The following is a 24478-nucleotide window of genomic DNA, read 5'->3' as shown; positions in this document are numbered from 1 at the left end:
TCACTGCTTACTACAAGATCAACAAAAGCAATCCTCCCACCAGGTGACGCGGATTCTGCAAGTTAAATTTCCTGGATGGTTTCTTTCGCAAAAGGAATATTATTCCAAAAAAAAGGGGAAAAATACTATCATCTCAAGGCCAAGCCTTAGCAAATGGCAAATCTAGCTGTCGGTTGAGACCTTAAATGAGGTCTTCACCTTTAAGTTTCAAGCATTTGGGTACACGAGGGCATAAGCAGCCTGTTTATCCGGCTTTGGTGACACCTCCTGGAGTAAGGAGGGGAAGAAGGGTATGGAAATCTGCAGGACGGGCCATTAGAAACACTGCAGGGTGGGCAGAAACCTCTCTGGGTGGGCCTCAAACGATCGATCGATCAATCAGTGGTATTTATTGAGCACTTACTATGTGCAGAGCACCGAACTAAGCGCTTGGCGGAGCACAACAGAATCAGACACACTCCCTGTGCTTAGACTCTTGAGCGGGAGAATAAATGAAAGGTAAAATTTTACAGGCACCTCGGTAGCTTCCTGAACTGAAGCACTTGAGTTCACTTCGAAGCACTGAGTACACTGCTTTGTACACAGTAAGCCCTCAGTAAATAATAATAATGACGGTATTTCTTAAGCGCTTACTATATGCCAAGCACTGTTCTAGGTAAATTCAAGGTTATCAGGTCACAGTCTTAATCCCCATTTTTCAGATGAGGTCACTGAGGCCCAGAGAAGTGAAGTGACTCCAAGTCCCACAGCTGACAAGCGGCAGAGCCGGGATCAGAACCCACGACCTCTGACGCCCAAGCCCGGGCTCTTTCCACTGAGCCGCGCCGCTTCTCGTGATATGATTGGATGAACTGAGCCTGAAGCCAAGGCTTTTGGGGCTCTAGCCCCCAAATATAGGGGCCTTATCCCTTCTTGGAATCTAAGTGGAAGATGGGAGGAAAAGGGAAAGGGCAAGTCACCAAAGTCTCAGCCAGGTGACCAGATTGGTATCGGCCGGACCTCCCCGCTGCTTCCAGGGTCGTTTGGAGTTTTCTGGTGGGGGAGACCGGCTTTTGGACCAACGGGGATGGAAAGTTTTACCCCCGGAGGCGGGGGGGCCGAGGGGAAGCTTGGCTTGGTTTTGGAGTTGGCAGAGCAGAGAAGAGCGGGCCCGACAGCTGACCTTAGAGACCAGAACCGCTGCAGGCTCTCTCCTCGAGCTACATCCGGGATGAAAAGGAGGGTTAGTGTGGGTTCATCTGGTCTTGAGCAAAATTCATGGATAATTTCTGGCTATAAACCCACTCTCTTGAGATTCCCAAACAGCCAAGTTCAGCGTCACCACATGGATGAGGAATCGGTCATTTAAAACCCCTCCGGGAGCTGTAAATTAGCTCGCAAACCTTCTGGGTCAACATCTCCCTATTAATTAAGTCTTGACTGTAATCTTCATTCGTTCAATCGAATTTATTGAGTGTTTACTGTGGGCGGGGCACTGTACTAAGCGCTTGGGAGACTACAATAAACGATCAACAGACACGTTCCCCGTCCACAACGAGCTGGTTTGGAGAGGTAGTTCGATCGGGAAACAGCGTAGGCTCGTGGAAAGAGCACGGGCCCGGGAGTCAGGGGACCAGGGTCCTAACCCCGGCTCGGCCACCTCTCTGCTGTGTGACTCAGTTCCCTCATCTGTAAAATGGGAATTAAGCCGTGGGGATCGGACTGCGTCCAACCTATTTTGTATCTACCCCAGCGTTTAGCACAGAGCCTGGCGCCGAGTAGGCACCTAACACCATTTCTTAAAAAATCCCAGTCCGTAGAGCTTATTAATAGGATCTTGGAAAGGGTCTACAAGATGGGTTTATGTACTTGGCTGTGTGTCATCTGATTGTCTTGTATCTCTTTCTCAGTGGAGTGCTCGACACATAGTAGAGGTTTCCCAGATACTAAATAGCAATGTGAGCCCGGATTCAAGCCAGATCCCTACTGCCTTGGATTCTAACATAAAGCTTTAACCTCAAGCAATCAAAAAAGAGAGGGGAATCGGTGAAGTTATTTATTAAGGGCTTATAAAACCCTTACCGCAGCCCGGCTGGGGAAGAACGTTAAGGGCCTGGGCGGAGATGAGGTGGATTAGGGCCAGAGTTTGAGAACTGGACTTTGGGGCCCTCTTTTATACTGACCTCAGGGCAGCGACTTAGCTCCCCTGGTTTGCTCTGTCAGACCCCCAACCCAATTGCCCCCTGCCCTCGGCTTCTACCAAATAGCCACCCCGGGGAAGAAAGCATCCGACTCTGCCCTGGTTCTTGGAATGACTTCATGTCGTTCTACAGTCACTTCTCTTCCATTCAGAAAGAGGAGCAAGCAGCACGGCCTGGTGGATAAAGCCTAGGCCTGGGAGTCAGAAGGACCTGGGTTCTAATCCCCGTTCCGCCACTCGCCTCCTGTGCGACCCCGGACAAGTCACTTCACTTCTCTGTGCCTCGGTCCCCTCGACTGTAAAATGGGGATTAAGACTGTGAGCCCCATGTGGGACGGGGACCGTGTCCAACCTGATTAGGTTGGATCTACCCCGGTGCTTAGAACCGTGCTCGACGCAGAGTAAGCGCTTAACAGTTGCCATCATTATTAGTATTAACATTAGGAGGGGCGGGGTTGAATACTTGGTATATAGGAAACAACTTTGGGTCAAAGATTAAAAAGCTCTTTAACTAGTATTCTCCTAAATGCTTTCCACAGCCCTCTAAAAAAGGGAAGGGAAAGGTACCCTTCCACTTTTCAGATGGAGAAAGTAGAGAGGCCTAATGGAAAGGAAGTGGAGCTTGGGAATCAGAAGACATGAATTCTAATCCCGTATCTGTCCTTTGCCTGCTGTACAACCTCAGCCATTTCACTTAACTTTGCCAGACCTCAGTTCCCTCATCTGTAAAATGGGGACTAAGACTGTGAGCCCATGTGGGACCTGGACTGTGTCCAACCTGATAAGCTTCTATCTACCACAAGTACAGTGCCTGAGAAGCAGCATGGCGTAGTGGATAGAGCACGGGCCTGAAAGTCAAAAAGTTATGGGTTCTAATCCCGGCTCCGCCACTTGTCTGCTGTGTGACCTTGGTCAAGTCACTTTACTTCTCCGGACCTCGGTTACATCATCTGTAAAATGAGGATTGAGACTATGATCCCCACGTGGGGCAGGGACTGCGTCCAACCCGATTTGCTTTTATCCACCCCTGTGCTTACAACAGTGCCTGGCACGCAGTAAGTGCTTAGCAAATATCATAATTATTACTATTATTATTATAGCACCTGGCACATTGTAAGCACTTAAATACAATTTTTAAAAAATCATAAACCAACCTAGGGAACTTGTGCTAGGAAAGGCAAATGGACTAGGGCGAGATCCAGCTGGGGAGAAACAATTCTGCCAGAGTTGACTCAGGGAATCCTGAGAAATCCTGTCTGGTTCTTTCCCGGCTCCTCTGCTGCCTCCCAGGAGGAGTCGCAAAGTTGGTGTTGATGGGTCAGAAACTCCAGAGGCAAATGCGGGAGTTTCTGTTCACCTATCGCCATTTTAGCCGCGCTAATATAGTACATTAGTGAAAGATGTTCTAACCTGAATTTACCAAGTCTCCTGTTTAAGTTTCAGAAGTCACCTGAACAAGCAATGGAGAAAAAACCAAAACAAAACAAAGAAAAAGAATTGATAGGTTCAGGAATCATTATGCTAGTGGCTAACTTACATTGTTATTTCAGTGCATAAGCAACCCTCTGGCTCACGCAGGGATCTTCACGTTGAACTATATATAACTCCACACATTTACCCGTAGTCCACCACATTTCCAAAAAAAAGAATCTCATGGGATTCATTTGGGCCGATTGTTTTTGGTGGGGTCAGGGAGATACAGCAGAGGTATGGAAAAATGGGTTGTGAGAGACTTTACTGGGTCAAACTGCAGAGATGGAACCATTTCGTGACCTCAGAGACATCACAAAGTACTCAAAAACTCTTTGACCTGGAAAAAAAATAAACACACACACACACACAAAAAAAGCATTTTAAAAACAGCAGGATGTTAATGTAATTCCCAGCCCTAGCCTGTCTGAGACATAACTGTTTGCTTCTTCATGGACCCTTGTGAACTTCACATAAGTGACTGAATGAATAGAGTGCCATCTTGACAATTCACCAATGTTCTCATTTGCTCTGAAGTATTTCAAAAGATTAGTACAGTGCTCTGCACAGAGTAAGCGCTCAATAAATACGACTGAATGAATAAATGAGAGATTTGACCCTCAACTGAAAGGATTTGGGGGCTTCCAGATGCTTAATGATTAAAGGATCTGGAGAAGTATGACCCAGTAGAAAGACCACTGGCCTGGGAGTCAGAGAACCTGGGTTCTAATCCCAGATCCACCACTTACATCTTGGGTGACCTTGGGCAACTCACTTAGCATCTCTGCGCCTCAGTTCTCTCATCTGTAAAGTGGGGATTCATTACCTGTTCTCCTTCCAACCTAGCCTGGGAGCCCCACGTGAGACCTATATCCTAGTGCTTAGTACGGTGCTTGCCACGCAGTTAGCGCTCAGTAAATAGAATTGATTGATTCATCTCAAGACTAGGCAGACTCTGCTTCCAGATCAGCATCAATCAATCCGTGGTATTTATTGAGCACTTACTGTGTGCAACGGAACACTGAGCTAAGCTCGGGAGGGTGCGACAGAACAGAATTGGTAGAGACGTTTCCCGTGCATCACTTCGCTCGGCTGACATTCCTCTCGGCCCGAGAGACGGGGAGGCACCGAGAAGGGAAAGACGTTTGGGAAACGGAGAAACGGGGAGCCTCCCCAACTCCCCCTCCGCTCGTCATAGTAAGACAAGGGGCACTGGGTGTCAAATTCACCACCTTGTCAAATTCACCACCTCCCGAGGTCAGCAGACTGAAGAGAAAGCTTTTAGCTGCTACAGAGGAGCATGGCTTAGTGGATAGAGCACGGCCCTGGGAGTCAGAAGGACCCGGGCTCTAATCCCGGCTCCGCCACTTGTCTTCTGTGTGACCTTGGCAAGTCACTTCACTTCTCTGGGCCTCAGTTACATCATCTGTAAAATGGGGATTAAGGCCGGGAACCCCACGCTGGACAGAGAACGTGTCCAACTTCATAATTTTATCTACCCCAGTGCTTAGTATAGTGGCTGACGTACGGCGGCTGCTTAACGAACACCTCAATTGTTTTTATTATTAACTCAGCTACTACATTTATCCTTGATCAAGGTAATTAAACACCTTAAAATGCATTAGGAATGTTCTTTGTTCAGGAAGTGTCAGAGCAAGAAGGAAACTACAGTCAACTCTCAGTCATACAAACTGTATTTTGTGAATTTAGGAATCTGGCTGCTTTTTCTGGGGCTACAGTTTTGCTGAGAAGACAGTTTACGCCCCAAATAGGATTTTCTTATTCAAGCTGTCTTTCCTATGAGGAAGAAGCAGTGGGACCTGGTGGAAGAACCCAGGCCTGGGCCTCAGAGGACCTGGGTTCTAATCTCGGGACTGCCCCTTGTCTGCTGAATGACCTTGGGCAAGTCACTTCACTTCACTTGGCCTCCCTGCTATTTATACTGTGAACTCCCTGTGGGACAGGGACTGTGTCCAACCTGCTCGACTTGTACCTACCCCAGTGCTTAGAACACTGACACATAATAAGCCCTTATCAACAAGAATTACTATTATTATCATCTTCATCACAGCTGGTCTTTCACTATAGAGAGAAAAATCAGTTTTGAATTGCTAACAGTGGAGGCTAATGTTATACATTGTATCTGTACTTGAAAGTTAGAAATGATTCCCTCCTGTATGTACTTTTAAAAATAAACGACCGGCTTAGGTTACTTTGAAACCGACAGTGCTTCATTTTCATTGGACTGAAAAAAACTTTGGTGGATGCAGATGAAATGACCAGCATGGCATTATAAAAGCTAGTAAATTGATATATAAGAGACCCCCTAAACTAGTTTCTAACCAGCTATAATACCACTTTAACCATCATTATTATTATTATTACTACATCTGTTAAGTGCTTACTATGTGTCAAGCATTGTCAAGCTGGGCTAGGATACCACCTTATCAACTTGAACACAGTCTCTGCTCCACATTGGGCTCACATGCTAAGTAGGAGGGAGAATAGATATTGAATGCCCATTTTATAATTGAGGAAACTGAGGCTCATAGAAGTTAAGTGACCCAAGGTCACTCAGCAGGCAAGTGACAGAGCTGGAATGAGAACCCAGCTCCTCCGACACGTAGGTCCATAAAATGAGAAAAATAGTTTGCTGTTTAAACATTAAAACAGTCGCTTTAAATATTAAATAGTGGAACTCTGCAACTGTGAAAAGTGCCTCAACATCCTGTTAATTACATTAAATGAAAAACAAAACAATTAAGGGGCTCTTTCACTGAACTAGGACCAAGTAATTCACATACACTGTCACGCAGTTTTAATAATCAAAGGTTCATTACCAAAACACTGTTAATGTCCAGAGGAAATCACCAATGGCGGGAAGATCGGTTAACATGGGTAACTGAAACCCAGAGTAAGATTAGCACAAACTGGGATTTCTGGTCAGAGCTTACCTTTTCAATGAGATTGGCATGCTTGTCTTTGAAATCTTCATTAACATCCAGCGATAAGATGGGCACTTCTTGAAGATAGTCAAAGTTGGTCCTGTAGGAGAAAAGGGAGACAGAAAATAAAGGAATTATTATCGGCTAATTCTGTTATATTCTACTCTGACAAGAGCTTAGAACTCTGTATATAGCTCAATAAATACCACTGATTGATTGTCAGTCAGTAAATCGCATTTATTGAGCGCTTACTGTGTGCAGAGCACCGTATTAAGCACTTGGGACAGGACAATATCTCAGACACGTTCCCTGCCCACGACGAGCTTACAGTTTAGAGGGGGAGTTACAGTCTAGATCTTGTCCCCTTTTTACAAAGAAGGAAACTGGGTCTCCAAGATGAGCGACTTGTCCAAGGTCACACAGGAGATGAGCGGCAGAGCTGGGCCTCAAACCCACATCTTCTACCTCCCAGTCCCGTGCCCTTTCCACTAGGCCCTAAAAGGCACTGCTTGCCAGCTCCATCAACACAGAAACAAACCCTACTCGGGCATGGGTTGGCCGCCACAAAAAGTCTTACTTCAGGGTTCTTTGCTGAAGCCAGCTTTCGTGCTTGTAGTGAAGCTTCTCCAAGTACTCAAGAGGAATTCCTTGTTCCTCATCCCTGCCCCGCAAATAAATCCGATTTAAGCATTTCTAAAAGTAAACAGAAAAAGAAGCAAAAAACATAGCAGTTGCTCTACATTTCTCTGATACCTTTACAAGCAAAACTAAAACCATAACAAAACAAAAAAAACCAAACCCCCAACCAACCCACACCAAAAACCATATAGCCGGATGTTTCCCCGGGGACATTTTAAACAAAACCTGTAGAGTTTGCATGTAATAGTTTAAAATACGCAGCTGTGGTCGGGTGGCTTTAAAATACGTCTGAAAGCCTTTATGCCCGCAGCCTCTAAAGCGATGACAGTTTCACAGTGAATGCAAGGTTAGACTCCCAAAATAAAGAGGCTACCACGACCTAGAAAAACCAGCAGTAGAGCCCCGCTATCTATAATCCAACATTTATGGTAGAATTAATTTTATTCCACATCCAGACCGAGGAGGAAGTTAGCATTAAAAGCCCAAGGATTACCAACACGTACTCATCCCTCCGGCTTTTTGACTTTTCAGGTTTGGTGATGGGAGGACATTAGAAAGATGTAGAACAAGGTACATGCCATTTTTTTTTAAGCACTAAATGGTTCTGCTTATCACTTTTTAATAGTTAAAACACCCACTGTGCTTTATATTTAATCCAGGCAAACCACTTCCACATTCTATTTCTAAAATGGTATTGCGAGAGTTGAATATACATGGCAGGGTTAGTGCGGATTATATCACCCCTCTGGTCGCAGCTGAGAAGCAGAGCGGCCTAGTGGAGGAGCAAAGGCCCAGGAGTCAGAAGGACCTGCGTTCTAATCCTGCTCTGCCCCTTGTGTGCTGCGTGACCTTGGTCAAGTCACTTAACTTCTCTCTGCCTCAGTTTCCTCATCTGTAAAACGGGGACGGAGACTGCGAGCCCCTCGTGAGACAGAAATTGCGTCCAACCTGATTAGTCTGTACCTACTACAACACCTAGTACAGTGGCCGGTACGCTAGAGAAGCAGCATGGCTCAGTGGAAAGAGCACGGGCTTTGGAGTCAGAGGTCATGAGTTCGAATCCCAGCTCTGCCACTTGTCAGCTGTGTGACTGTGGGCAAGTCACTTCACTTCTCTGGGCCTCAGTTCCCCATCTGTAAAATGGGGATGAAGACTGTGAGCCCCATGAGGGACAGCCTGATCACCTTGTATCCTCCAGCGCTTAGAACAGTGCTCTGCATATAGTAAGCGCTAAACAAATACCAACATTAGTAAGCGCTTAACAAATACCATTTTAAACCTCCCCCAAAGAGAGGAGAAGTAAGTGAAAGTGGATTATGAACACCTGCGGTGGGAAACCTCAATATGTCCTTTGAAGTCAGCTCTAAAATGAATTGTTCTGCACGCTTAAAAGCCCTTAGCTACAATTCAAAATTACTTTAGGAAGATAAACTCTGTGGAGGAAAATGATCACCTCACAGACCTGAGTCTCTTAAAGCTTACTGAGTAAAGTCCAAAGAAAAGCAAATGAAAGCGAAACATCAACTGTTCCCGGAAACGTAGATTTAATTCCCCTCTCATCAGAATGGATCTGTTTTTTTTCTACAATAGCTAAAGAGGAAGCAGTTCGTTCTTAACTTCCAACATAAGCATTTCTGATCATAAAAGGGCCTTGCTTTTGGGGGTTGGGTGGAGAAGCTAGCAGGAGTAAAGTGGGCAAAACAGCCAGCAAATGTTCGGATTTGTCAGGTGAGAGAAAGAAAACAATCCAGAATGGATTTTCCGTTTCGTTTGCCCATCTTCCGTGAGGTGGATCACCGTATTTCCATACACAACTGCCTCCGCCAAAATTTTCTCTGCCCGATTTTTGAGGAAACAATAAACCATGATTCTCTTAAGCAGCGATTGCAGCCTGCCGGGGTAAGACGAAGAGAAGAGTTAAAAACCTCAGAGTCCCGTGGGGGAGCTTTCCGGTGAAGCAAACTTATCTTAGTGGGGATTCATTCATTAAGCCCCTACTGTTGGCGGGACTTGGGAGAGGTGAGAGATGATGTCTCAGTTATCTTCTTTTTTCTCTTTCTTCCCCCGTCCATTTTTTTCTTTTTCTCCTCCAGCTCTCCTTTTTATTAGACTCAATTCTTTTATCACTTCATAAAAGGGCCCCTCCCCGATTTGGGATTGCTAAATTTAGGCAAAAAAGTGGGGCATCTAGGCAGAGGCAGTAGATATGTAAAAACAGGAAAAAAAATATCCCACTTCTGATTCATTAGTTTGTCGTCAGGAGAGAGGGCCCGAGAACCAGGGTTCTTTTCCAGTTCTTTTCCATGACCGTACAAAGCATGTTTTTTTATGGCATCTGTTAAGTACGGATTATGTGCCAAGCACTGTTATAAGCGCTGGGGTAGATACCAATTGATCAGGTTGGACACCGTCCCTGTCCCACTTGGGGCTCACAGTCTAGTTTGGAGGAAGATTTAATCCCCACTTTGCAGATCAGGTAGCTGAGGCACGGACAAGTGAACTGACTTGCCCAAGGTCACCCGGCCAGCGATTGGCAGAGCTGCGATTAGAACTCAGGTCCTCTGACTCCCAGGCCCGTGCTCTCTCCGCTAGGCCACGCTTCTGCGTGCTCTCGGGAGAGTGGAGTATAAAGAGCCGGTAGATACGAGCAAGCGCTTAATCAACCGAATGATGGCATTTACTGAGTGCTTCCTGTGTGCAGAGCAGCGTACTCAGCACTGAATAAAAGCCGTTACTATTACGTCAGGGCGCGGCGTGGTCCAGTGGAAAGAGCACGTGCCCGAGAGGCAGTAGGACCTGGATTCAAATCCCGGCTCTGCCACCTGGCGGCTGGGTGATCTTGGGCAAGTCATTTCATTCCCTCTGTGGCTCGGTCACCTCGTCCGTGAAATGGAGACTGTGAACCCCACGTGGGACGTGGACCGTGTCCGACCCCATTAGCTCGCGTCTACCCCGGCGCTTAGCACAGTGCCCGGCACCTAGTAAGCGCTTAACCGATACCCTAAAACAAACCAAAAAAAGCTCTCTCGAGGGGTCTCTCACCTCTGGGGTGGCTCGGAGATAAATGATCCCATCCAGGTGGAGGCTTTGGCCAAACTGGCTATTCGTCCAATTGTGCCAGTCTTGGTAAATCGTCCACTCCGTTTCGTTCATGCAGTCAGATTCGTACAGGTTAGATGCAAATATGTACCTGGAAGAGGAGAGGGCTCTGAATCAAGGAAAGCAGGCGGGGCTCCGAAACGAGCGCGGTTTAATCAACTCCGAGGTGCCTTTGAAAGGGAATACCTTCCACGCCACTAGACTCTAAGGCCCTTGAGGTGGGGGACCGTGTCTAGAAATCCTCCTGAAATTAACCAAACATCGAGAAAAGTGCTCTACGAAGGGCGCTGTTATTCATAGGCCAGTCCGTCTCCCCGTCTAGACCGAAAGCTTGCCGGGGGCAGGGACCGTGCCCGCCAATTCTGCCGTACCGTGCTCTCTCGAGCGCTCGGTGCAGTGCTCCGCACCCAGCGAGCGCTCGACAAATACGATCGATCGATGGGCCGTGTCCCCCGGGGCCTCGGGAGTTTGCCTGCCGGAGCCCGGCGAACCCAAGAGGGCGCAGCTCAGCGTACCGATCGCTGTACACCGAGCGCTCGAAGAAAAGCACGGGCTCCGGCGCCTGGCGGAGCTTCCCGCCGAGGGCGGCCAGCTGGGCCCGGATCCGGCTCAGGCAGGCGTACGTCTGGAAGGTGAAGGACCAGCGCTCCGGCTTCTCGTACATCATCTGCAGCACGTTCCCGCCGCTCTTCTGAGACGTCGACAGCTCCTGTCGGAAAACGAGAAGGCCGCCCTCTCACACTCTCTGGGGCCGTTCAAACGCGCACGGAGGAGGAAGAGTGGGGGGGGGGGGGGGGGGAGCGGGAGGAGGAGAAAGAAGGAAAAAAATCCCTCTCCAGAACGGAAGGCCCAAGGAATGAGCCGCAATCGCCCTCTGGAGCTTCTCGTTTCAAATCCCGCCGCTTTCTGGACACTGGAGTCCAGGCCAAGCCGCCAATTTTTAAAACCGCATTAGGCCCTTCCCGGGGACGTCTCCCAACACGGAGAGCAGCTATGCACACGCATGTGTGTAGACACACACACACACATCCACAATACAAAGGGCAACTATGCGTACGCGAGCGTGCGTGTACACAAACACACACAGAGAGAGACACAAAGAGAGACGCGCACAGAGCACTTTGGAGCTCTCAGACTGGAATAGAAATGCTAAAGCAGCACAGGCCTTACAACAAGGTAATTTTGACTGGGGCTCTCCGAGGCGACATTAATTGGCCTCGGTTCTCGTGTCTCCGATTATTACCGTTACTTCTATTAACAGCGGCAAGTGTTCGTTAAGCACTTATTACGTGCTAAGCGCTGATCTAAGCGTGGTTCTAAGAGGCAGATACAATCATCAGACTGGACAGTGCCCGTCCCTCCTCCTTCCACTTTTTTCAGCTGAGGCCAAATGCAACCCCCCGTTTTACAGATGAGGAAACGTAGGCAGAGAGAAGTTGCGACTTAAAAAAACGGTGGCATTCGTTAAGCGCCAAAGCACTGTTCTAAGCGCTGGGGGATGCAAGGTGATCAGGTCGTCCCACGTGGGGGCTCACAGTTTTAATCCCCATTTTACAGATGAGGGAACTGAGGCCCAGAGAAGCGAAGTCACTCGCCCAAAGTCACACAGCCGGCGAGCGGCGGAGCCGGGATTCGAACCCATGAACTCTGACTCCCAAGCCGGGGCTCTTTCCACTGTGTGCCACGCTGCTTCTCTTGGGTCCGACTTAAGGTCAGAGCAGGTAGGTGGCGGAGTCGGGATTAGAACCCAGGTCCTTCTGACTCCCAGTCCTCCATCCGCCAGGCCACGCTGCTTCCCTGTTTTCTACGGGACTTGTTGGGCGCTTACTATATCTCAAGTACTGTTCTTTAAGCGCTGGAGTAGAGACAAGATAATCAGGTGCCACCTGGGGCTCACAGTCTTAAGTAGGAGGGAAACGGGTACCGAACCCCCATTCGGCAATCGAGAAGAACGAGGCGCGGAGAAGTCGGGCGACTTCTCCCGAGGTCACAGGGCAGGCGAGTGGCAGAGTCGGGGTTAGAACCCAGGTCCTCTGGCTCCCAGCCCCACGCTCTTACTAGTAGGTCACGCCGCTTCTCAAGCCCTTTGTCCGGCGGCCAACGCGGCCGCGAAGGAATGCGTCGTACGGTGTTTTTCAGCAAGGCCCTTCTCTGGGCTGCAGAACTTGGACGTGCCAGCGGTCATATGTCCCAAGTTACGGCGCTTCCACACACACTCTCCCTTTGTTCGAACCGTGGGACCGGAGCAATCGACGGCTCCGCGGCCGCCTAGTAATAAGGCTGATGACGGTGCTATTTATTAAGCGCCCGCTCCACGCCGAGGTCCGAACTAAGCCCTGGAGTAGACGCAAGATAATCAGGTCGGCTCCGGTCCCCTCAAAAAATTTTGACGGTATTTATTAAGGGCTCACTCTGTGCCAGGCACCGCTCTGAGCGCCGGGGTAGACACGTACGAGACGATCGGGTCGGGCGCTGTCGTCCCCCCTCTTTTTATGGTATTTGTTAAGGGCTAACTCCGTGTCAGGCCCTATTCTAAGTGCCGGGGTAGATACGAGGTAATCCAGTCAGACACAGTCTGTCCCACATGGGGCTCACAGTTTAAGTAGGAGGGAGATCCTCTTTTTACAGCTGAGAACACAGGCCCAGAGAAGTGAATAATAATAACAATAACGATGTTGGCATTTGTTAAGCGCTTACTATGTGCAGAGCACTGTTCTAAGCGCTGGGGCAGATACGGGGTCATCGGGTTGTCCCACGTGAGGCTCACAGTCTTAATCCCCATTTTACAGATGAGGGAACTGAGGCACAGAGAAGTGACTTGTTCAAGGTCAAAGAGCAGGCAAGTGGTAGAGCGGCATTAGAACCCAGGTCCTCCGACTTCCAGGCCTGTGCTCTGTCCACTAGGCCAGGCTACTTCTCCATAAGATAACAGCGGCTAAGATGATAACGGCTGGCAAGACCGGGAGCCCGATTAGACCGGGAGCCCCTCACTGGGCAGGGATGGTCTCTATCTGTTGCCGAATTGTCCATTCCAAGCGCTTAGTACAGTGCCCTGCGCATAGTAGGCGCTCAATAAATACTACTGAATGACTGAAAGACTGCCTGATATCACTTAGAACCAAAGGATCCACCAGAAACTCCCAACGCGAGGCAGACAGGAGGGGGGAACCGCGGCCTGCAGCCTCCCACCCCGGGGAGGACTCCCTAAAACACAGACGGCGGCAGCCCCTTCGGCGGAAGCCAAGAGCCGTCCACACGGCACAGAGTTAGCAGACACATTCCCTGCCCATAACGAGTTTATGTCTCCTTCAGGAAACCTTTCCTAAATAACTTCTGTTCTCCCCACCCTATTCTCGCTCTCTCTCCGTTACCTATGCCCTTTTTTAAATCCATACCCACAACCTCACGGCCCGTCTATACCTACGCTCATGCTCTTTTGCTTCCCCTTCCTGTAATCCGTAATTTAATCTAATGTCCGTCTCCCCCGCTAGATTGTAAACTCCTTGAGAGCAGGGTCTACCTATTCCACTGTACCGTTCCAAGCTCTAAGTACGGTGCTCTGCACACAATAAAAGCTCAATAAATTCCACCGACTGATGGAAAATAAAGACAGTTCAGTGGAGCGTTTCCATTTCCGCTCAACTGAATATATTTTCATTACCCTATTTATTTTGTTAATGAAATGTACGGTGCCTTGATTCTATTTATTTGCTATTGTTTTAATGAGATGTTCATCCCCTTGATTCTATTTACTGCTATTGTCCTCGTCTGTCCGTCTCCCCCGATTAGACCGGAAGCCCGTCAGAGGGCAGGGACTGTCTCTATCTGTTACCCATTTGTTCATTCAATAGTATTTATGGAGCGCTTACTATGTGCAGAGCTCCGTACTGAGCGCTTGGCATGAACAAGTCGGCAACAGATACAGTCCCTGCCCTTTGACGGGCTTACAGTCTAATCAGCGCTCAGTACAGTGCTCTGCACATTGTAAGCGCTCGATAAATACTATTGAATGAATGAATTTCCGCCTGCCATATTTAATAATAGCGTATTGGGCTGCTAATGATTTTAAAAATCATTTATTAACAATTTGCAGCTTGTGTAAAGAGCAGTCCCATGTATAAATATAAAACTGCACGCATATTTTGCCCACTACTTTCAGAGGAACAGATGACGAGGAGAGGAGGCGAAACTTGCTTCACCTCGAACGTTCAAAGCAAATAATCAGTTGACTAATCAATGGCATTTATTGAGCACTTACTGTGTGCGGAACACCGTACTAAGCGCTTCAGAGAGTACAACACGGTCGGTAGAAACAATCCCTGCCCACAAGAAACCTTTTTTTTTTAAGGTATCTGTTAAGCGCTTACTATGTGCCAACCATCTACAAGCGCTAAGAGCTGGGGTAGATAAAAGACAATTAGGTTGGACACGGTCCCTGTCCCACATGGGGCTCGCAGTTTGAATCCCCATTTTGCAGATGAGATAACTGAGGCACGGAGAAGGGAAGTGACTTGCCCAAGGTCACACGGCAAGCGGCAGACCTAGGATTAGAACCCGGGGCTGTGATATTTCCACTAGTCCACGGTGCTTCTCGTGCAGATTGGTGGGGCGGCGGACAATCAGACCATCGAAGCAAAGGCCCCTGCTAGGAGCTAAACGGCCGCTTACGTAGACAATAAAAATGAAGCGAAGAAAACGGACGGACGGTGTTCGGCTTCGAAATTTTCGGCCTCATTTCATTTTCCCGCCCCCAAGGCAATCGCTATCCGCCTCCCAGACCCGTTGGGGAAAACGCAAAGGGTCCCTCCTCCTACCTCAAATTCATCTTGAGCGCTCTGCACGTTGCACCACCGGGCGATGGGTTCGGGAACCACTTCCCAGGACTCGCACACTTGTTTGAGGATATTCACGAACGTTGACTTCCCAGCAGCTGATGGGAGAGAAGGAAGGAGGGAGGAAGGCGGGGTGGGAGAGGGAGGAGGGTTGGGAGAAGTCCATCAGAGACCAGTATGGAAAGCCTTCATTAGCCTCTAATCGTCTTCCTAAAATAAGGTCTCAGTCAGTAATTACAAGGAAAGCAATATGGACGTGTTTCCCAGAATCTTCTCCGTCCAAAGAACCAAACTCTGGGGGGAGGGTGTAGAAAAATCTTCAGACTGGGAGCACTCCGAGGAGCCAGACGGATTCTACGGAAGGAAATACAGGACTGGATGAAAGCCAGGTGACAACACACTCTTGCTTCCTCCTCGCTGTAATTTCTCCCCCGTTAGATTGGAAGCTTCATGAGGGCAGGAATCATGTCGACTATCTCCACTGTACTGCTCCAAGTGCCTAGGCCAGCCCCAAAATAATAATGATAATGCATCCGTTAGGGATTTATCATGTGCCACGCACTGTACTGAGCAATGGGGTAGATACAAGATACAAGTTGGACATAGTCCCTGTTCCACACGGGGCTCACGGCCTAAGGGGGGAAGGGAAGAGGTATCGAATTCCCATTTTACAGTTGAGGGAACTGAGGCACAGAGAAGTTAAGTGACTTGCCGGTGGGGCTCACAGCCTGAGGGGGAAGGGAACGGTCATCCAATCCCCATTTTACGGACGGGGGAACTGAGGCACGGAGAAGTTAAGTGACTTGTCCAAGGTCACCCAGCAGGCAAGTGGCAGAGGCGGGATTAGAACACGGGTCCTCTGACTCGGGGCCCACGTTCTTTCCACTAGGCCACACCGTTAGCTAAGCACTCAATAAATACTAGTTTTTATGGTACCGTTAAGCTCTTACTGTGTGCCAAGCACGGCACCAAGTACCGGGATAGATTCAGTCGTTCATCGGATCGTATTTCTCGAGCACTTACTGTAGGCGGATCACCGAACCTGGGAGAGTACAATATAATAGTAGAAAGATACATTCGCTGCCCACGATTGAGTTTGCAGTCTCGAGCAGGAGACGGACATTCACATAAACAAATTATGGATTTTTACGTAAGTGCTGTGTGGCTGAGGGAGGGGTGAATAAAGGGAGACAATCAGGGCGACGCAGAAGGGAGTGGAAGAGTAAGAAATGAGGGCTTAGTCAGGGAGGGCCTCCTGGAGGAGATGTGCTTTCCATTTAGCCCAACTTGACATCGCAGTTTGCCCCCCAAAAACCGACAGTGAGATCAAGTGCTGCTGTATCTGTGCGAAGGACAGTGTGTTTCGTGGAGGGGGGGGGGATCAGAGGAAAGGCGGAAATATGCAAGTATCTTTATATATAAATTATCCCTATTAGTGCGTCTCCCACTCCAGACTGCGAACTCTGGTGTACGCTACTAAGCGTTTAGCACACCGCTCTCTGCATGTAGGAAGCGGCGTGGCTCAGTGGAAAGAGCCTGCGCTTCGGAGTCGGAGGTCATGGGTTCGACTCCCGGCTCTGCCACTCGTCAGCTGGGTGACCGTGGGCGAGTCGCTTCACTTCTCTGGGCCTCGGTGACCTCATCTGGAAAATGGGGATTAACCGTGAGCCTCACGGGGGACCACCTGATGACCCTGTATCTACCCCAGCGCTTAGAACAGTGCTCTGCACATAGTAAGCGCTTAACAAATACCAACATTATTATTATTCGTAGTAGCAGGCATTCAATATATACCACTGACGATGATGACGACGAATGCAGACAGGAGGAAGAGAAAGGAAGGTGGGGAGAATTCTATGAGGGTTGAAGTATCTGGGGGCGACTGAGGGCTCTGCCATCCATCATAAACTGCAGGGTTTTTTTGATTTCTGAAGAAGGCAGAGACCGGAGGAAGGGAGAGGGAAAAGATAAGCCTGAGGGCTGGAGGGGAAACCGAAACGTCAGCTGGATAGTTTGATATCACAATCGGGAGAGGGTGAGACACGCTCTTCCTCTTCCCCCAGGCCTTTTTTCCGTCTGAAGTGGAAGCGCTTTAGGCCCTTTACCCACTTCAGATGAGGCTCTGCCACACACTGAGACGGGCTTTTGGAGCGACGTGTTCCGAGAGACCATCTCACTCAGATCCTTATGGGCTTTTTCGAGTAGAACTTTTCACCCCCCTAATTTTGCCGATGAGAAAACTGAACTAGTAGGTGAATAAAAGTCCCGTCCAGAGACTCAAGAGGAATTTTCTTTTTAACGGTATTTGTTAAGCGCCTTCTAGGCACCAGGCACTACACTAAGCGCTGGGGTAGATACAGGATAGTCGGGTTGGACACCGTCCCGGCTCTACTGGGACTCACAGGCTAAGCGGGAGGGAGGACAGGTATAGAATCCCCACTTTGCAGATGAGGTAACCGAGGCACGGAGCAGTAAAGGGACTCGCCGGAGGTCACGGGGCAGACAGGTAGCGGAGCTGGGATTAGAACCCAGATCCTCTGACTTCCAGGCCTGGGGTCTTTTCTCTAGGGCGCGCTGCTTCTCCTGTGGAGTATCCCTGAGGAGGCAGGCCCTCGAGGAGGAAGACGCGTACCAGTCGTAATTATATTAATGTCTGCCTCCCCCACTAGACTGTAAGCTTGCTGTGAGCAGGAAACGTGACCGAGCGTTTAGTACAGTATTCCGCACCCTGTAAGTACTCGATACATAGCAGTGATTGAGCGACTGTGCTGCAACTGAGTCACTACTGAGAGCAAAAACCTGTACTCGGTGTTTTTGAAGACCAGTAACAGTCGTGTTATTTGTGAAATGCTGATCGGGGGCCAAATAATAATAATAATAATGACGTTGGCATTTGTTAAGCGCTTACTAGGTGCCGAGCACCGTTCTAAGCGCTGGGGTAGACAGAGGGCAATCGGGTCGTCCCACGTGGGGCTCACAGTTAATCCCCATTTTACAGATGAGGGAGCTGAGGCACGGAGAAGCGAAGTGACTCGCCCGCAGTCACACAGCTGACAAGTGGCAGAGCCGGGATTCGAACCCACGATCTCTGACTCCCAAATCCCAGACTCTTTCCACTGAGCCACGCTGCTTCTCTTGTCCTTAGTAAACGCTTAGTACAAATCCTTAGTAAACGCTGGAGTAGATACAGGCTAATCAGGTGGGACAAAATCCCCGTCCCACGGGGGGTTCCTAGTCTTAATCCCCATTTGGCAGATGAGGAGACTGAGGCCCAGAGAAGTAGAGTGACCGGCCCAAGGTCACGCGTAGCAGACTGGCGACGGAGCGGGGATTAGAACCCGGGTCCTTCTGACGGCCAGGCCCGCGCTCTGTCCGCTAAGCCGCGCTGAGTTCCCTCGGCCTTCCGGAGGCCGGATCTGAAAACGCGAAGAGGCGGGGGCTGGTGTCCAAGGGGGGCTTCAAGGCAAGCGCCGAAGAATTACGTGGAAAGGGCCCAGGCCCGCCCGCCCGCCCGCCCATTCGCCTCGGCACCCCCGGCCTCCCCCGACCCCACCCCGAGGGGATGGTCCATTCGGGTTGCGTCTCCGAGTCTCTCCTTCCCAGAGAACAGGTCTGAAGGGACGGACGAGCCCGGCGTCGATTCCCCAAACCGGGCCGGGGTCCGGTTCTTTAAGCTTGCTTCTCGTGGCGGGCCAGAAAACAGCCCCATCGCCGCACGAGTACTCTGGGAGAAAGGGGAGGCTTCGGTCGCGGGAGAGCCGTGGCCGCCGCCTCCCGGAAAGCCGGCCGAGGCCGCCGAGGCCGAGAGCCCCCGCGGAGGGCCACGGGAACGACCGAGCCGGCTTCCCCTTCCCAAGCCGCCGGTTTCCTGCTCGGGTCACCGGACCGCAGCCGCTCCGCCCCGGCCAGGAGGGTCCCAAATGGGAGTCGACCCCACCGCTAACCCGACCTAAGGGGCCACTTTCCCAACGGGGCCCCAGAGACCGTTTGTCAGAGAGGAAACGGGCCGGAGCGAGGCGAGCGTTCCAGAGCGCGCGACCGCCGCCACCGGGGCCGGGGTCTGGCTCCACCGCCGCTTCCGCTGGGCGACCCCGAGGGGGTCGCCAAACCCCAGGGAAGGCCAGCGTTTCCTTGTGATCTTGGGGACGGACGTGGGGCGGGAGGGGACAGGGAGGGAAAGTAGGGGAAGGCGGTCGAAGAGGCGGGGAGGGGAGACAGAGAGAGAGGGGAGAGGCGGGCGAGAGAGGGATGAAGGGGGCGTGGAAGGGAGGGGAAAACAGAGGGGGAGAAGGTCGTGGGGAAAGAGGGAAGCAGCGTGGCTCAGTGGAAAGAGCCCGGGCTTCGGAGTCAGAGGTCATGGGTTCAAACCCCGGCTCTGCCACCTGTCAGCTGTGTGACTTCGGGCCAGTCACTTCACTTCTCGGTGCCTCAGTTCCCTCATCTGTCAAATGGGGATGAAGACCGTGAGCCCCACGTGGGACAGCGTGGCGCAGTGGAAAGAGCACGGGCTTTGGAGTCAGGGCTCATGAGTTCGAATCCCAGCTCTGCCACTGGTCAGCTGTGTGACTGTGGGCGAGACGCTTCACTTCTCCGGGCCTCAGTTCCCTCATCTGTCAAATGGGGATGAAGACGGTGAGCCCCACGTGGGACGACCTGATTCCCCTGTGCTTACCCCAGCGCTTAGAACAGTGCTCGGCACCTAGTAAGCGCTTAACAAATACCAACATTATCATTATTACAACCTGATTCCCCTGTGTCTCCCCCAGCGCTGAGAACAGTGCTCGGCACATAGTAAGCGCTTAACAGATACCAACATTATTATTATTAATTATTATTAAAGGGAAAGGGGTTCACGCCCTCCCCCGCCGTTGGGTCTGCCGGCTGGGGATAGACGATGAAACCGGCAACGCCTCAGCTCCACCTGCGGCCCCTCGCCGGCTGCCGGGGTGGGGCGGCCGATCTGGGAGCCGCCCCGTCACGCGGAGGACGGAGCCCTGGGCTCCCGCCCTCCGTGCCAAGTCCAGATGAGGCTATCGGCGGTCCCCTACCTCCTCGGGGCGTTACGAGGATCGGTGAGATAATGTCTGTGTGATGCTTTCACCTCTCCCGATGAACGGGGCTCTGCAAACACAAGGTGTTAGTAATCTGAAATCGCCTAAAACGTTTAGCTCATCCCCCTGCTAGAGTCGAGGCTCTCCCCACCCTCGGGGGCGGAGAGGCGTGGGAGGGGGAGCGGTAAGTAGATTTACAAATCAGGATTTTCCACTCCGATTGACAAAGAGCCACTGAAAATAGCAATTCGAGGGGTGGGAGGGAACCGACGGCCACTCGGTTTTGTCAGCTGGATTCCCTGGGGACGTTCTCGGATCGGGGAGCAGCAAGGTTGGAGTCTGATCGATCAATTCATCCATGGTACGCATTGAGCGCTTACCGTGCGCGGAGCACGGTCCTGACCGCTTAGGAGAGTTCGATACGACAGGAGTCGGGAGCCGCGTTCCCGGCCCACAGGGAGCTGACAGTCTAGAGGGCGGTCCAGAGAAGCAGCGTGGCTGGGCGGAAGGAGCCCGGGCTTGGGAGTCGGAGGTCACGGGTTCGGATCCCGGCTCGGCCGCTTGCCAGCTGTGTGACCGTGGGCGAGTCACTTCACTTCTCCGGGCCTCGGCTACCTCGTCTGGAAAATGGGGGTGAAGGCTGTGAGCCTCACGTGGGACGACCCGATGACCCTGTATCTGCCCCGGCGCTTAGAACGGCGCTCTGCACATAGTAAGCGCTTAACAGATACCAACATTAGAGGGGGCACAGATATTAAACCGCACATATGTACGTAAGAGCTGGGAGGCTGAGGGCGAGGCGAATATCGAGCGCTTAAAGGGCAGAGATCCAAGTGCACAGGAGGTCCAGGAGGACGAGGGAGTAAGAGAAAAGGAGGCCCGGTGGGAGAAGCCTCTTGGAAATGGGATTTTTAAGAAAGAGAAGCCCAGAAACGGAGCGCGACTCAGTGGAAAGAGTGCAGGCTTCCAAGTCGGAGGACCTGAGATTTTGTTGGCTTTCTTACGTATTTGTTAATCGCGTACCTCACGCCAGACACCGTGCTAAGCACTGGGGCAGAGACAGCTAGGGAAGCAGCGTGGCTCAGTGGAAAGAGCCCGGGCTTCGGAGTCAGAGGTCGGGGGTTCGACTCCCGGCTCTGCCACTCGTCAGCTGGGTGACCGTGGGCGAGTCGCTTCGCTTCTCTGGGCCTCGGTGACCTCATCTGGAAAATGGGGATTGACCGTGAGCCTCACGGGGGACGACCCGACTACCCCGTATCTACCCCAGCGCTTAGAACAGTGCTCGGCACATAGTAGGCGCTTAACAAATACCGGTATTATTATAGCTAATCGGGTTGGACACAGTCCCTGTCCCACACGGGACTCACGGTCTCAATCCCCATTTTGCGGACGAGGTCACTGAGGCCCAGAGAAGTGCAGTGACTCGCCCAAGGTCACACGACAGAAAAGAGGCGGAGCCGGGAACAGAACCCAGGTCCTTCTGACTCCCAGGCCAGTGCTCCGTCCACTAGGCCACCCTGCCTCTCTTGGTTCTAATCGCAGCTCCACCACTCGTCTGCCGTGTGCCCCAGGACAAGTCACTTCATTTCTCTCATCTGTAGAAATGAGTTTACTACCAGAAGGACCCGGGTTCTAATCCCGACCCCGCCGCCTGTCCGCCGCGTGACCGCGGGCAGGTCACTTGACCTCTCCCCTAGGCCGCCTCGATTTCCGTCGCGGCCCCCTTGCTGACCTCCCCGTCTCCGATCTCTCCCCACTCCAGTCCAGTCCACTCTGCTGCCCGGATCCTTTTCCTACGGAGACGTTCAGCCCACGTCTCCCCACTCCCGGAGACGTGGTCGGCCATCCGCCTCCGCGTCGAAGAAAACCTCCTCGCCCTTGACTTTAACGCGGTCGATCCCTCCTATCTCACCTTGCTACCCTCCGACTACGACCCGGCCCTCACGCTTCGCCCCTCTGACGCCGACCTTCTCGCCGTGCCTCGATTCCGTTCGTCTCGCCGCCGACCTCTCGCCCACATCCTCCCTCCGGCCTGGCACGTCCTCCCTCCCCATATCCGAGAGATAATTACTCTCTCCTCCCCCTTCAAAGCCTTAATGAAGTCCCATCTCCTCCAAGAAGCCTTCCCTGACTAGGCCCGCCTTTCCTCTTCGCCCATTTCCGTGTCACAGTGCCTCGCTCCCTTTATTCATCCCCTCTCCCATCCCCATGGCACTTGTGTATATAGCTGTAATATATTTATTTGGTCATTTTTTCCATCTCCCCCCCCAGACCGTAAACTCGTTGCGAGCGGGGACGGTGTCCGTTTATCGTTGCGCTGTACTCTCCCCAGCGCTTAGTACGGTGCTCGTGGTAAGCGCTTAATAAATACGATCGAATGAATTCTCTGGGCCTCAGTTTCCTCAACTGTAAAATGAGGGTTAAGATGGTGAGTCCTAGGCGGGACAGGGACTCTGACCAACCTGATTAGCTTGTCTGCCACTTGTCTGCTCTGTGAGCTTAGGCAAGCCACTTAACTCCTCTGGGCCTCAGTTCCCTCATCTGCAAAATGGGGATGAACACCGTGAGCTTCACGTGGGACAACCTGATCCCCTTGCATCTACCCCGGCGCTTAGAGCAGCGTTTGGCATGGAGTAAGCGTTTAGCCGTTTAGACTGTGAGCCCCTCGTTGGGCAGGGATCGTCGCTATCTGTTGCCGAATTGTCCGTTCCAAGCGCTTAGTCCAGTGCTCTGCACATAGTAGATGCTCAATAAATAGGATGGAATGAATCACCAAATACCATTATTATTAGTAGTAAGCAGCGTGGCTCAGTGGAAAGAGCCCGGGCTTGGGAGTCAGAGGTCCTGGGTTCTAATCCCGGCTCCGCCGCTTGTCAGCTGTGTGACTGTGGGCGAGTCACTTCACTGGGCCTCAGTGACCTCACCTGTCAAACGGGGATGAAGACTGGGAGCTCCACGTGGGACAATCTGACGACCTTGTATTTCCCTCCCCCCATGGCTTAGAACAGTGCTTGGCACATAGTAAGCGCTTACCAAATGCCATCCTCATTATTATCATTTGCCTACCTATCTGGAGACCTTGTATCTCTCCCCTGCCCCCAGCGCTTAGAGCAGTGCTCGGCACATAGTAAGCGCTTAACAAATACCACCATTATTATTATTATATTTGCCTACCTATTAGATCTCGCCTGAAGACCTTGTATCTCTCCCTGCCCCCAGCGCTTAGAACAGTGCTCTGCACACAGTAAGTGCTTAACAAATCCCATTATTATCATTATTTGCCTATCTGGAGACCTTGTATCTCTCCCCGCCCCCAGCGCTTCGAACAGTGCTCTGCACACAGTAAGTGCTTAGCAAATACCATTATTATTATTATTATTTGCCTACCTATCTGGAGACCTCGTATCTCTCCCCGCCCCCAGCGCTTAGAACAGTGCTCTGCACAGTAAGTGCTTAACAAATAGCATTATTATTATTAGTATTTGCCTATCTGAAGACCTCGTATCTCTCCCTTGCCCCCAGCGCTTAGAACAGTGCTCTGCACACAGTAAGCGCTTAACAAATACCATTATTATTATTATTATTTGCCTATCTGAAGACCTTGTATCTCTCCCTTGCCCCCAGCGCTTAGAACAGTGCTCTGCACACAGTAAGCGCTTAACAAATAGCATTATTATTATTATTTGCCTACTTATCTGAAGACCTCGCATCTCTCCCTTGCCCCCAGCGCTTAGAACAGTGCTCTGCACACAGTAAGCGCTTAACAAATAGCATTATTATTATTAGTATTTGCCTATCTGAAGACCTCGCATCTCTCCCTTGCCCCCAGCGCTTAGAACAGTGCTCTGCACACAGTAAGCGCTTAACAAATAGCATTATTATTATTATTATTTGCCTACTTATCTGAAGACCTCGCATCTCTCCCTTGCCCCCAGCGCTTAGAACAGTGCTCGGCACACAGGGGGCGCTTCCCAAATGCCATCCTCCTTATTATTCAATATTATAGTTATAAATGATCAAACCGCCTGAATTGGAGGGAGCCGAGTGGGGAGGTGGAGGCGGGCAGGGCAGGTGCGCGCGCCCGGTCCTTACCGATGTTGCCCTCGATGGAGACCTTCTTGATGCGGGTCCCGACGGGGCTGGGCTCCGGCGGGGGGCAGATCCTCTTGGGCGGGGTGGCCATCCCGCCGGGAAGAGCGGAATTCCCGGCAGAGGCGGGATGCCCGGGATGCCCGGGATGCCCGGGATGGATGCGCGCGAAGC

General features: G+C 51.1%; 1 protein-coding gene across 1 annotated transcript; it reads right to left on the bottom strand.

Moving 5' to 3' along the window:
* Positions 1 to 3531: 3531 nt before the first annotated feature.
* DCK (deoxycytidine kinase) lies at positions 3532 to 24478 on the bottom strand. The gene is made up of 7 exons (XM_007669191.4): positions 24308 to 24478; positions 15147 to 15262; positions 10848 to 11041; positions 10276 to 10423; positions 7172 to 7287; positions 6604 to 6694; positions 3532 to 3989 (listed from the first exon to the last, which is right to left on the bottom strand). Exons 1-7 carry the CDS (start codon positions 24396 to 24398, stop codon positions 3963 to 3965), a joined length of 783 nt encoding a protein of 260 aa, XP_007667381.2. The 5' UTR covers positions 24399 to 24478; the 3' UTR covers positions 3532 to 3962.

This window comes from Ornithorhynchus anatinus, chromosome 10, assembly GCF_004115215.2.
Source record: "Ornithorhynchus anatinus isolate Pmale09 chromosome 10, mOrnAna1.pri.v4, whole genome shotgun sequence".
Taxonomy (NCBI): Eukaryota; Metazoa; Chordata; class Mammalia; order Monotremata; family Ornithorhynchidae; genus Ornithorhynchus; species Ornithorhynchus anatinus.
This window is presented reverse-complemented; position numbering and strand designations above follow the sequence as displayed.